Source organism: Hyaena hyaena, unplaced genomic scaffold, assembly GCF_003009895.1.
Source record: "Hyaena hyaena isolate Hyena2069 unplaced genomic scaffold, ASM300989v1 scaffold_279, whole genome shotgun sequence".
In the NCBI taxonomy this organism is placed as follows: domain Eukaryota; kingdom Metazoa; phylum Chordata; class Mammalia; order Carnivora; family Hyaenidae; genus Hyaena; species Hyaena hyaena.
The window spans coordinates 1,542,930-1,556,603 of record NW_024080910.1 but is presented as its reverse complement, the minus strand read 5'-3'; the positions used below and the strand labels follow the sequence as shown (position 1 = coordinate 1,556,603).

Genomic DNA, 13,674 nt, shown 5'->3' with positions numbered 1-13,674 from the left:
TGGGTAAATTCCTAGCAGTGCTACTGCTGGGTCATAGGGGAGTTCAATTGTTAATTTTTTGAGGAACCTCCACACTGTTTTCCAGAGGGGCTGCACCAGTTTGCATTCCCACCAACAGTGTAAGAGGGTTCCCGTTTCTCCACATCCTTGCCAGCATCTAGAGTCTCCTGATTTGTTCATTTTAGCCACTCTGACTGGCGTGAGGTGGTATCTCAGTGTGGTTTTGATTTGTATTTCCCTGGTGAGGAGGGACGCTGAGCATCGTTTCATGTGTCTGTTGGCCATCTGGATGTCCTCTTTGAAGAAGTGTCTGTTCATGTCTTCTGCCCATTTCTTCACTAGATTATTTGTTTTTCGGGTGTGGACTTTGATGAATTCCTTATAGATTTGGATACTAGCCCTTTATCTGATATGTCATTTGCAACTATCTTTTCCCATTCTGTCAGTTGCCTATTTTATTGATTGTTTCCTTTGCCATGCAGAAGCATTTAATGAGATCCAATAGTTCATTTTTGCTCTTGATTCCCTTGCCTTTGGGGATGTGTTGAATAAGAAATTGCTGCAGTTGAGGTCAAGGAGGTTGTTTCCTGCTTTCTCCTCTAGGGTTTTGATGGTTTCCTGTCTTACATTCAGGTCCTTCATCCATTTTGAGTTTATTTTTGTGTATGGTGTGAGAAANTCTTTCCCACTTTGTCAAAGATTAGTTGGCCATACATTTGTGGGTCCAATTCTGAGTTCTCTATTCTATTCCATTGGTCTGTGTGTCTGTTTTTGTGCCAATACCATACTGTCTTGATGGTTACACCTTTATAGTAGAGGCTAAAGTCTGGGATTGTGATGCCTCCTGTTTTGGTTTTCTTCTTCAATATTACTTTGGCTATTCAGGGTCTTTTGTGGTTCCATACAAATTTTAGGATAGTTTGTTATAGCTCTGAGAAGAATGCGGATGCAATTTTGATAGGGATTGCATTGAATGTGTAGATTGCTTTGGGTAGTAATGACATTTTAACTATATTTATTCTTCTGATCCATGAACATGGAATATTTTTCCATTTCTTTGTGTCTTCTTCAATTTCTTTCATAAGTTTTCTATAGTTTTCATCATACAGATCTCTTATGTCTTTGGCTAGGTTTATTCCTAGGTATTTTATGTTTTTTTGTACAATTGTGAATACGATCGGTTTCTTGATTTCTCTTTCTGTTGCTTCATTACTGGTGTATAAAAATGAAACTGATTTCTGTATGTTGATTTTGTACCCTGAAATTTTGCTGAGTTCATGGATCAGTTCTAGCACACTTTTGGTGGAGTCTGTTGGGTTTTCTATGTAGAGTATCATGTCATCTGTGAAAAGTGAAAAGTTTGACTTCTTTGCCAGTTCTGATGCCTTTGATTTCCTTTTGTAGCCTGATGGCTGATGCTAGGACTTCCAGCACTATGTTAAACAACAGTGGTGAGAGTGGACATCCCTGTCATGTTCCTGATGATTTCAGGAGGAAAGCTTTTTTTCCCCACTGAGGATGATGTTAGCTGAGGGCTCTCATAGATGGCTTTTATGTTTAAGTAAGTTCTTTCTATCCCGACTTTCTCGAGGGTCTTTATTAAGAAGGTCTGCTGTATTTTGTCAAATGCTTTTTCTGCATCTATCGACAGGATCATATGGTTTTTATCTTTTCTTTTGTTAATGTGATATATCACATTGATTGATTTGCGAATATTGAACCAGCCCTGGAACCTAGGAATGAATCCCACTTGATCATGGTGGATAAGTCTTTTTATATGCTGTTGAATTCGATTTGCAGTTATCTTGTTGAGGATTTTTGCATCCATATTCATCAAGGATATTGGCCTGTAGTTCTCTTCTTCTGCTGGGTCTCTGTCTGGCTTGGGAATCAAAGTGATGCTGACTTTGTAGAATGAGTCCAGAAGTTATCCTTTGATTTGTATTTTTTTGGAATAGCTTGAAAAGAATGGGTATTAACTCTGTTTTAAATGTCTGGTAGAATTCCCCAGGGAAGTCTTCTGGCCCAGGGCTCTTACTTGTTGGGAGATTTTTGATAACTGATTCAATTTCTTCACTAGTTATCAGTCTGTTCAAATTTTGTCTCTTCCCATGTGAGTTTTGGTAGTGAGTGTGTGTTTAGGAATTTGTCCATTTCTTCTCAGTTGTCCAGTTTGTTGGCATATAATTTTTCATAGTATTCCCTGATAATTGCTTATATTTCAGAGGGACTGGTTGTAATAAGTCCATTTTTATTCATGATTTTGTCTATTTGAGTGCTCACTCTCTCTTTTTTTTTTTCTTTTTTTTTTTTTGAGAAGCCTGCTAGAGGTTTGTTAATTTTGTTTACTTTTTCAAAAAACCAACTCTTGGTTTCATTGATCTGTTCTACTGTTTTTTTGGTTTCTATGTTGTTTATTTTTACCCTGATTTTTATTTTTTCTCTTCTCCTACTGGGTTTGGGGTGCTCTTGTTGCTCTCCTCCTAGTTCCTTGAGGTGTGCTGTTAGATTTTGTACTTGCGCTTTTTCTAATTTCTTGTAATAGGCCTGGAGAGCAATGTACTTTCCTCTTAGGACTGCCTTTGCCGCCTCCCATAGTGTTCGGATTGTTGTATTTTCATTTTCATTTGTTTCCATATATTTTTAAATTTCTTCTCTGATTGTCTGATTGGCCCATTTGTTCTTTAGTAGGGTGTTCATTAACCTCCATGTTTTTGGAGGTTTTCCACACTTCTTCCTGTGATTGATGTCAAGTTTCATAGCATTATGATCTGAAAGTGTGCACGATATGATCTCACTTCTTTTAAGTTTATTGAGGGCTGCTTTATGTCCCAGTATGTGGACATATGACCCAGTATGTGATCTATCTTGGAGAATGTGCCATGTGCACTTGAGAAGAAAGTGAATTCTATGGCCTCAGGATGTAGAGCTCTAAATATATCTGTCAGATCCATCTGGTCCAATGTGTCATTCAAGTCCATTGTTTCTTTAGTGACTTTCTGTCCAGTTGATCTATCCATTGCTGTAGTGGAGTATTAAAGACCCCTGCTATGAGCACATTCTTACCCATAAGATTGTTTCTGTTTGTGATGAATTGTTTTATGTATTTGGTGCTCCTGTATTGTGTGTAGACATTTATAATTGTTAGCTCTTCCTGATGGATAGAACCTGTAATTATTATATAATGCACTTCTTTATCCCTTGTTACTGCCTTTACTTTAAAGTTCAGTTTGTCTGGTATAAGTATAGCTACTCCAGCTTTCTTTTGACTTCCAGTAGCATGATAGATATTTCTCCATCCCCTTACTTCAACCTGAAGGTGTCCTTCAGTCTAAAATGAATTTCTTATAGACAGCAAATAGATGGATTTTGGTTTTTTTAATTCATTCTACTACCCTATGTCTTTTGATTGGAGCATTTAGTCCATTTACATTCAGTGTTGTTATTGAAGTATATGGGCTTAGAGTCATTGTGTTCTTTGTAGGATTCATGCTTGTGGTGTCTGGTACCTTGCATTCCTTGCAACATTTCCTTCATAGAATCCCCCTCAGGATTTCTTGTAGGGCTGGTTTACTGGCGATGAATTCTTTCAGTTTTTGTTTATTTGGAAAGACTTTTATCTCTCCTTCTATTCTGAATGACAGGCTTCCTGAATAGAGGATTATTGGCTGCATATTTTTTCTGTTCATCACATTGAAGATTTCCTGCCATTCCTTTCTGGCCTGCCAAGTTTCAGTAGATAGGTCTGTCACCACTCTGATAGGTTTCCCTTTGTATGTTAGGTCCTTTTTATCCCTAGCTGCTTTCAGAATTCTCTCTTTGTCCTTATATATTGCCAGTTTCACTATGATATGTCATGCAGAAGATCGAATCATGTTACATCTGAGGGGAGTTCTCTGTCCCTCTTGGATTTCAGTGTCTGTTTCCTTCCCCATATTGGGGAAGTTCTCTGCTATAATTTGCTCAAGGACTCCTTCAGTGCCTTTCCCTCTCTCTTCCTCTTCTGGAATTCCTATGATATGGATATTGCTCTGTTTGATTATATAGCTCAGCTGTTGAACTCTCCTTTCATGTTCCTGGATCAGTTTATCTCTCTTTTTCTTGGCTTCCTCTTTTTCTATAATTGTGTCTTCTAACTCACCTATTCTCCTCTCTGCCTCTTCAATCTGAGCATTGGACACCTCCATTTTATTATGCATCTCATTTGTAGCATTTTTTAATTCATCTCAACTATTTGTAAGCTCCATAGCCTTTGTAGCAATAGTTTCTCTGAGGTCTTCCATGCCTTTTTCAAGCCCAGCGATTAATTTTATGACTGTTCTAAATTCTTGTTCAGTTATGTCGCTTATATCTGTTTTGAGCAGTTCTTTAGCTGTCATTTCTTCCTGGAATTTCTTTAGAGGAGAGTTCTTCCATTTTGTCATTTTGGTTAGCTTTCTGTCTCTTGCTAGTTTTAAAAGCTTGTTATACACTCTGCACCTGCGAGTACTGCTGTATTAAAGAAGACTCTTTGACTGTCCAAGGCCTGTCCATTCAGGAAGTGTTCTTTGGTGTCTCTTGGTCTCTCTTGTTGAGACTTTGGTTATTATATTTTCCTACTCATAGTGGTATTTGGGACTCGCTACCATGTGTACTTTGGCTTGTTTCTTGAGGTCACCGCTTTAAGGCTTTCTCAGCTGACTCTCCTTTTCCTCCCAAACTCCTGGATTCTGTAAAGGGTCATATAGCTTCAGGCCCTCTCCGTTTGAGAGATGGGGACGAGTGAAAGTACAGAGCTCCCTACTTCTCCGCCATCTTGCTTCTGTTTTCTGTGGGGTTTTTTTTTTTTTTTTTTGTATGAATTCAAAACAATCACTTCAGGATTGTGTTTGTATGAGAAAACTCCTGTTTAGGTCAGACATTTTGTTTAGGTATTTTTCAAATATTTTTTATTGGGATTTTAATCTTTGAAGTGTTCAAGTCACTACTCTTCTTATGAAGAGATCAGTTGAGTTTTGCAGAGATACTGCAAAAGTATTTAAAGAGGTTTTTTGGAGGGAGGGGTGGAGTTTGGTGGTGATCCTTAACTTTATTCCTATCATCTCATTTTCCTTCTGTTTGGTTTTCCCCAAAATGTCTTAATAGTTTGTATTGTATGGTGTCGCATATCAGTGGCATATGGTTTCCAAGTAGTAATTGGGAACAAAGAAGACCAAAGTGTTGTCACTACTTTGGGCCTCAATGGCAAAGCCATTTTACCCAATACATCATCTCTCCTGTTGCTGGGAGCCCTAAGTCAGGTCATCATAATTCTCTCCTCTTCCTCTGTGACAAGCCACTGTGATAGCCAGGGTGAAAATCATAGTAGAATATTTATCAAACATATGTGGAATACATGTTTACATGCTACAGAAACTGCTGAGCAAAGAGAATTAAAAAGTGAACTGCTGCTTGGTCTTTATATACAAAGAGCATATAGTCCAATGCAGAGGTAGCCTTTGGAGAATTCTGGCCCAAGGGAATTACAGACTTTCCACAACTGTATGAGAAAAAGTAAAATCAGGCCAAGTGTTAGCACTATTGTTTAGTCCACTGAAACTTGATTAAATACCTCTTTGTTGACAAAAGGATTTTTGTGATTTTTAATTAAACTTTTTTATTTTAATTAAACTTTATACCTATTTTGAGATAGTTATAAATTCATATGCGCTTGTAAGAAGTAATACAGAGAGATCCTCTGAACACTTTATACAGTTTCCTCCCGTGGTAACATCTTTCAAAACTGTAGTTCATATCACAACCAGGATACTGACATTGATACTGTCAAGACACAGAACACTCCCATTACCATGAGAAGCCGTGTTGCCCATTTATAGCTACACCTACTTCCCTTTCCTCCCCACCTTTAATTCCTGGTTACCATTAATCTGTTATCCATTTCTATAATTTTATCATTTTAAAAATGTTATAAGTGGAATAATATGTCACCTTTTGGGGGATTGGTTTTTTTTTTTCCACTCAGCATAATTCTCTGGAGATTCATCCAGGTTGTTGTATATATCAATAGTTTGTCCCTTTTTATTGCTGAAGGACAATTGTTGTCTTTTACCCATTGAAGGACATCTGGTGTTTTCAGTTTGTGTAAGTGTAAGCTTTAATTTCTCTGAGATAAATGCCTAAGAGTAGAGTTGCTGGGTCATATGATGATTGTAGAAACTGCCTGTTTTCCAGAGTGGCTGTACCTTTTCATATCCTCACCAGCAGTGAATGAGTGACAGTTTCTTTCACATCCTTACCAGCATTTGATGTCACTGTTCTGTATTTTACGCATTCAGATAGGAGCGTGGTATTATCTTGTTGTGAATTTTACTTTGCATTTCTCTAATGGCTACTTATATTGAACATGTTTTCAAGTATTTATTTGACATCTGTATATCTTTTCTAACTGGATTGTTAGTATTTTTACCGTTGAGTTTTAGGAGTTCTTCATGTATTCTAGATCTAGTCCTTTGTCAGGTTCCTTCAGGTCTACATTTTTGCCCCCATTATACTATTGAAATTACTGTCCCTGAAGTCACCATTGAACTTTGAAATTCCAAATCCATATATTCTCACTGGTTTTCATCATATTTGCCCTGTCTGCATCATTTGACCTCTTTGACCTTCTTGAATCTTTTTTTCCCATTGGTCTCCATGATCATATACTCCCCACACTGCATTCTGACCCCTGTTTTTTAAACATCTTCATTTGCTAGTTCTGTTTTCCATGCATCTGTTAAATATTGCTGTTTCTCCATCTTTAGTCCCCAGCCTTCTGGGTCTGTTTTTCAGTCTTCAGGCTTTTCCTGATTGGTGGGATTCACAGCTATGGCTCCAGTTACCATCTGTTGTGCTGGAGACTCCAAATATGTGTTTCTAGACCAAACTGCTTTCCTTGTGAACTAGATTTCTATTTCTTACTGCATATTATAAAGTTAGATATTGTAACTTATACTCTATATTTTTAAATACTAGCTCACCATCTCTCTCAGGTCCAAAGTATATTGCCATTCCTATACCTGGCATTTTAACTAAGGGTGCCACTGTTTACCCAGCTGCCCCAGCTAGGAAGCTAGGAGAACTTCTGCTTCCACATCCTGTTAGTTCCTCCACTTTTCATAGTCATATCATTTTTCACCTGGGTTATTGCCATAACCTTCTCACTGATCTTTGTTCCTGCAGTTCATCCTTCAGACTCTAGTCTGGCTAATCTGTGTAAGACTCAAATCTCACCATGTAACGTCCCAACTTTAAATCCTTCACTGACTCCCGTGTCCTACCTTACTGCCTGTCAAGTTTTTGCACTGCCACAGCCCTTCATACCAGGGGACACTGAACTTAGGCCCTACGTGGAGGCCTCAGGAACAGCCTAAATTGACTAGCTACAAGCACAGCATGTCTTTGAAGTCATCTCATGTTTTAGCTTTACAATATATATAATTTGCATTTTACTCAGATCTCCTTTGTTGTTAACATGAAAGTAATGGCATTCCCCCTAAAACTTCAAGTACAATTCATGTCTGAGTTGTGTACTCTAAAAGTCCCTCAGACATACTGCCACACATATCCCGGATTGAGAACCATGAACCTTAAACATAAAGTAAAAAACATTTTATGCTAAAACTTTCTTGGACTGGGCACCATTTTCTTTCCAATATGTTCTGTGGGCACCTGCCACACCATCTTATAGTTTATCTGAATTAGGCTCTTTCTGCTTTTGCATATGTTATCCCTTCCTCATTCATGCTTTTCTCTTTCTCCACTGGGAGAACCCCTACTCAATGCTGTAGACTGAAGCACAGTGACAGTTCCTTTGTGATCACATTCCTCATTTCCTTCTCCTAGGAAATGGGGGTGCTTCCATTGCTGTGCTTTCTTTAGAATTAATATTTACTTCTGATATTCCAGTTAATTCCCTGGCATGAAGACTTTCCCTGTAGCCTGTGCAGTTATTAGAACAGGGTCATATTTTGTTCTCCCTTAGTATAGTACCTGGCATTCAGTAAATGTGGATTATATCAAATAATCTCAAATCCAAATAAAAATGATGATAAATCAACTAAGAGCAATCACCAGCCAGTGCTTAATACCTTTCAGAAATATTGTGGAAGAGTTCTTACCTGGGTGGGAAGTTGCTTTCTAAATGAATATGTGTTCTGGTACTATTCAGCTCTAAAATGACATTATTCTAGTAGTGAATGAGAAAAGTTAAAAATATTTCATCTCCATTAGCACCTCACTGGCAAACTAAAAACCTATATGGAAATTCCTTGACTTATTGAGTAAATGAAAATTTTCTTGTTCTTATCAAAGCTAGATGACCTTTAAATTCATGACATTCTATGACAGTCTATGATATTTTAATGACCTATACAAGTGTTCTAATTTTAAAAATATTCTGTGACTTTTATAATTTTTATGTAAAGTATCAATATTTTTCAATATACTAAAGCTCTTTTTTCCCTTGGGTTCCAGCTTCCTTACGATCAGAACTAAACCATCAACATGCAGCTGCAATTGATTTGTTGCGGCACAGTCATCATCAAGAATTGGCAGCTGCTAAAATGGAATTAGAGCGAAGCATAGACATCAGCAGAAGACAGGTAAAGAAGAACATACTGTTATGCGATGATTCCTCAAATGTGAATAGATCTGAATATTCATATTTTCTGAAAATTTTGTAATAGCTAGTATTTACACTAGTTATTTACTACCTATATTGAAGAGTTTTCTTTTTAAAGGGAAATAAGGTAACTTGACTTATTATATTGATCATAAAATTACATTTTATGACTTTTTAATTGAAGATATTGAATTTTACTTGCATCCTGGAAAGTGATCAGTGAAGTATGAATACCACAAAGAGCAAACACAGAATACTATAAAACAGTACTGCCTGTATCTGCTATCTACCATGATAGTCACTGGCCACATGGGCCAAATATATCTAATGTGTGATCGAGGACCAGAATTTTCAATTTTATTTAATTTTAAATAATTTAAACTTGAATCTAAGTAGTCATGATGAGTAGTATAGCTATAGAAGTAGTAGTTCCTCAAAAAAAAATTGATATTTCCATATCACTGTAGCACAGGTACTATTTGTGCTTTTTAAACTTTTCTCTTTGATAAAGTGTACTTCCTTTACTTAGAGAATTTATGACCTTGAATATACGTCCATCCAGGTGGATGGATTTCTAGGCATAGTGCAATGAAGGCCATTATTTTTTAGACTTATGGCTTTTACTTTGTTAGTCTAAAGGTATGTTAAATGATCAGCTCAGATTTTCTCTTCATTGCTATTAAGTTTTAAATGACCCTCCTCATAACCATGAAGGGAAGTTGTATCTTCAACTATGCTGACACTGAAATTAACAATATCTAGATAGACATCATGAAAAACAGTGAATTCTAGGAATATGAAAGGGAGCTTATCTTTCAGACAAGGTAACTGTTAGATTAGCACAAAGCAGACAAAGTCTGCTTTCTAAGCCATATGATATGTGTGTGTCTGGATGGCCTGCCTAGATGCAGGGCATTTTTAGATTGAAGGATAGTGGTGTCAGCATTTTACTATAAGCCCATTTGATTCTTTTTTTAATTTTTTTTTAAATTTTTTATTTATTTCTAGGAGAGAGAGAGAGAGAGAGCACGCATGAGCAGGGGAGGGTCAGAGAGAGAGAGAGTCACAGACTCTGAAACAGGCTCCAGGCTCTGAGCTGGCAGTCAGCACAGAGCCCGACGTGGGGCTCGAACCCACGAACTGCGAGATCATGACCTGAGCGAAAGTCGGATGCTTAACCGACTAAGCCACCTGGGTGCCCCTAAGCCCATTTGATTTGATGAGGAGCTCTGCATTCTAATCTCAGCTCTGCCTTTCATTATAAATCCTCCTTGGAGAGTTATCTGTTGGGTATTGGTTTCCTCATCTGTACAATGTGTGGGAGATGTGCTTTTTGTGGTCTTTTGGACCTTTTGTTACCCTATATTATCCATATAGACTATATCCATAAACACTTCATATATATATGGAAAGAGAAGAGGCCTTTAGGTTTTATTTCAGCAGTTTGCTTTTGAAGCAATGTCATTACATTTGACATCCCAGTATGTCACTTTCTTTCCTTTAGGTAAGTATGGAAAGCAAATATTAGAATACCTTTAAGAATTATTTGTAGGGGCACTAGCTGGCCCAGTTGGTAGAGCATGTGACTCTTGATCTCAGGGTTGTGAGTTCAAGTTCCAAAGAGAGCTTACTTAAGAAAAAAAATTATTTGTATTTTGCAGAGTAAGGAACATATGTGTAGAATAACAGATCTACAAGAGGAGTTAAGGCACAGAGAGCATCACATCTCAGACTTGGATAAGGAAGTACAGCACCTTCATGAAAATATAAGTGCCCTAACTAAAGAATTGGAATTTAAGGGGAAAGAAATTCTCAGAATACGAAGCGAATCTAACCAGCAGATGAGGTATGTCATTAATCACAACAGACGGAATATACAGTGTTATATGAAAGACTGCTATGATAGTAGTTAGCAATACATGCCTATTTTTATGCCTAGACTACCTTTTCGTAGATATTGAAGACCACTCCTTTATTTGCCGACTGTTGTAATTTAGAACATAGATAAAATGTTAGCATTTTGAATAATATGTACGTATTCATTAATTTTGGAAATTATATAATTAACTAAAATCTTTATAAAATGTAATTTTAAAAGCATTAAAGGAGACAACTTTAACAAGCTAGACTATAGGAGGAGCAAAGTAAGTTACTTTAGGCTGCTTCCATTAATTTTCTCTATATTATACATAAAACCATTTCAAATCTGTAGAATATAGAAAGTTTTGAAAGCTTGATTCCAGAATAACATTTTCTTAACTAAAAATAAAACAGGTTGCATGAACAAGATTTAAACAAGAGACTTGAAAAAGAGCTGGATGTCATGACAGCAGACCACCTCAGAGAGAAAAATATCATGCGGGCAGATTTTAATAAGACTAACGAGCTACTCAAGGAAATAAATGCAGCTTTACAAGTGTCGTAAGTCATATTATATTAAAGAAAATTCATATGTGGGACATAAATTTAGGAGACTGTGTCTAACCTCAGATTAGCCAATATTTTTAAATCTAATTAAGGGATACTTAAAAAAGAAACAAGTGCTATATTACAGATGGTAATTGCAGTATGATATTTTATTTAATGAGGATAAGGCAATAGAATGATTTGTTTCTCAGCTGCCACTGCTCTAGTTCTGCTAGAACAGTCCTTGCCTAAAGCCTGTCCCTCAGGATCTTGAACCATCATGCCATGGTGAAAACTCTAAAGGTGTCCATTATATAATATTAAGTACAAAGGGCATATGGTGGCCAAAAGGAATATGATGATCCTGTACATAAACTAATAATACACACTTTATATACAAATATCAAAAAATCTTTAAAAACAAATAAAACATTGTAATGACAGTACTGCCCTCTAGAGAGTGGATTACAGGGTATTGGGGAAGGGCAAAAACTATAAAATGTGTTATACTCTACAGAGATATTGTTGGAATTCCTACAAACATTTATTTTGATTTTAAAAATTAATGCAAGTTAAACATCACAAATAGTTACTACTCATACAGAGTAACTCCAGTATTAAAACCAAGGTTTCTCATTATGACCTAATGTTTTAAGAAAGTATTTAGTAGCTCTTCTGTTTTCTATACATTTCTAAACTCTTACAGCCAATGTGCAAATAGCATTCACTCCATCTCTGTGGCCTAAACCCTGGTCCAATTTAAATTATCTTAGAATTAATTAATCTACTCTAAACTGCTGCTGCAAATGGTTTATTCACCTTTAATCTGTCTTCCAGTTAATTTAAAACACTGAATAAAAATACGTAAATATCTTCACATCCTTCATTAATGTCAAAATAGTGACTAATCCCATTAACCTTAGTCTCAAAGTGAAACTTAAACTCCTAATGCCATGTGCCTTCTCTGCCTTTGTCCGCCACACTCACAGTGTGAGATTCCTTCTGAGATTCTCCTGTGTTTCCTCTACAGTTTAGAACAACCTCCTATTATTACTACCTGATTACCTTCCCCAAGTCCAAAATATCATCTCCTCACATTTTACTCATTTAACTGATTAAGGCTCATAGTAGCTATTGTTACATATATGTAACATATACAGCTGCATTGACTTCAACTGAAAAAAAACAGACCCCCAGTTGCATTTACTTCAGCAGCTGCTCCTGAGGTGAGATAACTCTGCAATGGACACACACAGGATTTTCTCACTAATAGACACTTGAATGTTTCCTGAATGCATTTTTTGAGGATTGTCTCTAACATTTATCACATCGTGAAGCTACACTTGAAATGGTGAGGAGACTCATGAGACCATTTTCCCACTCATGGTGATTTCTGGTGTTTGCTGGTTTTGGAGGTAATTTTTAAATCCTTTTGAGTTACAGTAAGAGCTCAGGTATCTTCCATGTGGAAGAGCTCATCCATCACTTTAGGCACTTTGCAAAAATTAGTTACAATAAACCCCACTCATGGCTTTGCCTTCTCCTGGCCTCAGTGTTACTCATTGGGCAGAGGCTGAAATCCTGCTATCCCTCTCTTCACAGTCTGAAAAAACATGCTCACAAAAAGAATAACCAGTGTCTGTCCGTGTGTCGTGTCTCTTTAGGAATGTTAACTTACAAAGATTAAAGGTTTTTTCTACTTTATTCTGTTTTATATGATTTTACACATTAGGAATTTTCAGTGGATAGTATATAACTTAGTTTTGCTAATTATGGTAATTTTTAATCGAATTAGTATTATTCATGAGTCAAATATTTTATTTGTTTTCTAGATCTACCAGTTTTTTATACTTCAGCCAGGCCCATGTTAACCAATTGTATTTCTTTTTTCTATCAGAAAATTGCTGCTGTCATATATTTGGTCATTTACTCTTTTAGTTGAAAACACATACACAAATGTATTTAGACCGATGTCCAGTAGATTTTTCTGTGATAACAAAAATGCCCTTTATCTGCTCTGCCCAGTACAGTTGTTACTAGCCACAAAGGCTGTTGAGCATTTGAATTATGGCTAGTGCAACCAAGGAATTGAATTTTTAATTTAATTTTAATTAATTTAAATGTAAATAGCCACTTACAGAATACTGGCTACCATATTTGGAAAGCAGTTTTTTGTTTGTTTTTGTTTTTTTGAGAGAGAGACAGAGTGCAAGCAGGGGAGGGATAGAGAGAGAGACATACACAGAATCTGAAGCAGGCTACAGGCTCTGAGTGGTCAGCACAGAGCCTGCTGCAGAGCTCAAACCCACAACCTGCAAGATCATGACCCAAGCTGAAGTCAGATGCTTAACCAACTGAACCGCCCAGGCGGCCCTGCAAAGCACAGTTTTAGACAATTGGGATATTTCTGTCCATATCCTTATTGCAGCCTGCTTGGATCTGCTGAATGCCTTCAGCAGTCTTGGTGAGCAGGGAGACTGCATTCCAGGTTAAAGAGCTGGGGGGACAACATTTGAACTATTCTTAGCCTGTTGCAAAGGACGATGGGCATCTTACTAAAGTTCCTAATCAACTGCATGCTGACTTTAAGTCTTTGAAATTGGAAAAACCCTTTGGAAATGTAGAAG

The 13,674-nt window shown here is 36.9% G+C and overlaps 1 protein-coding gene across 7 annotated transcripts in view; it reads left to right on the top strand.

Moving 5' to 3' along the window:
• The window catches only part of FAM184A (family with sequence similarity 184 member A), a 121,911-nt gene that overhangs the window by 97,128 nt on the left and 11,109 nt on the right, over nt 1-13,674 (top strand). For 4 of the 7 annotated variants that reach the window (XM_039246045.1, XM_039246046.1, XM_039246044.1 and 1 more), the window contains 3 exons: nt 8,494-8,621; nt 10,303-10,487; nt 10,916-11,062. In XM_039246045.1, coding sequence (XP_039101976.1) covers nt 8,494-8,621; nt 10,303-10,487; nt 10,916-11,062 — 460 coding nt within the window. The remainder of the gene's footprint in view (nt 1-8,493; nt 8,622-10,302; nt 10,488-10,915; nt 11,063-13,674) is intronic. The other 3 variants (XM_039246051.1, XM_039246048.1, XM_039246047.1) reach the window with 1 other exon arrangement.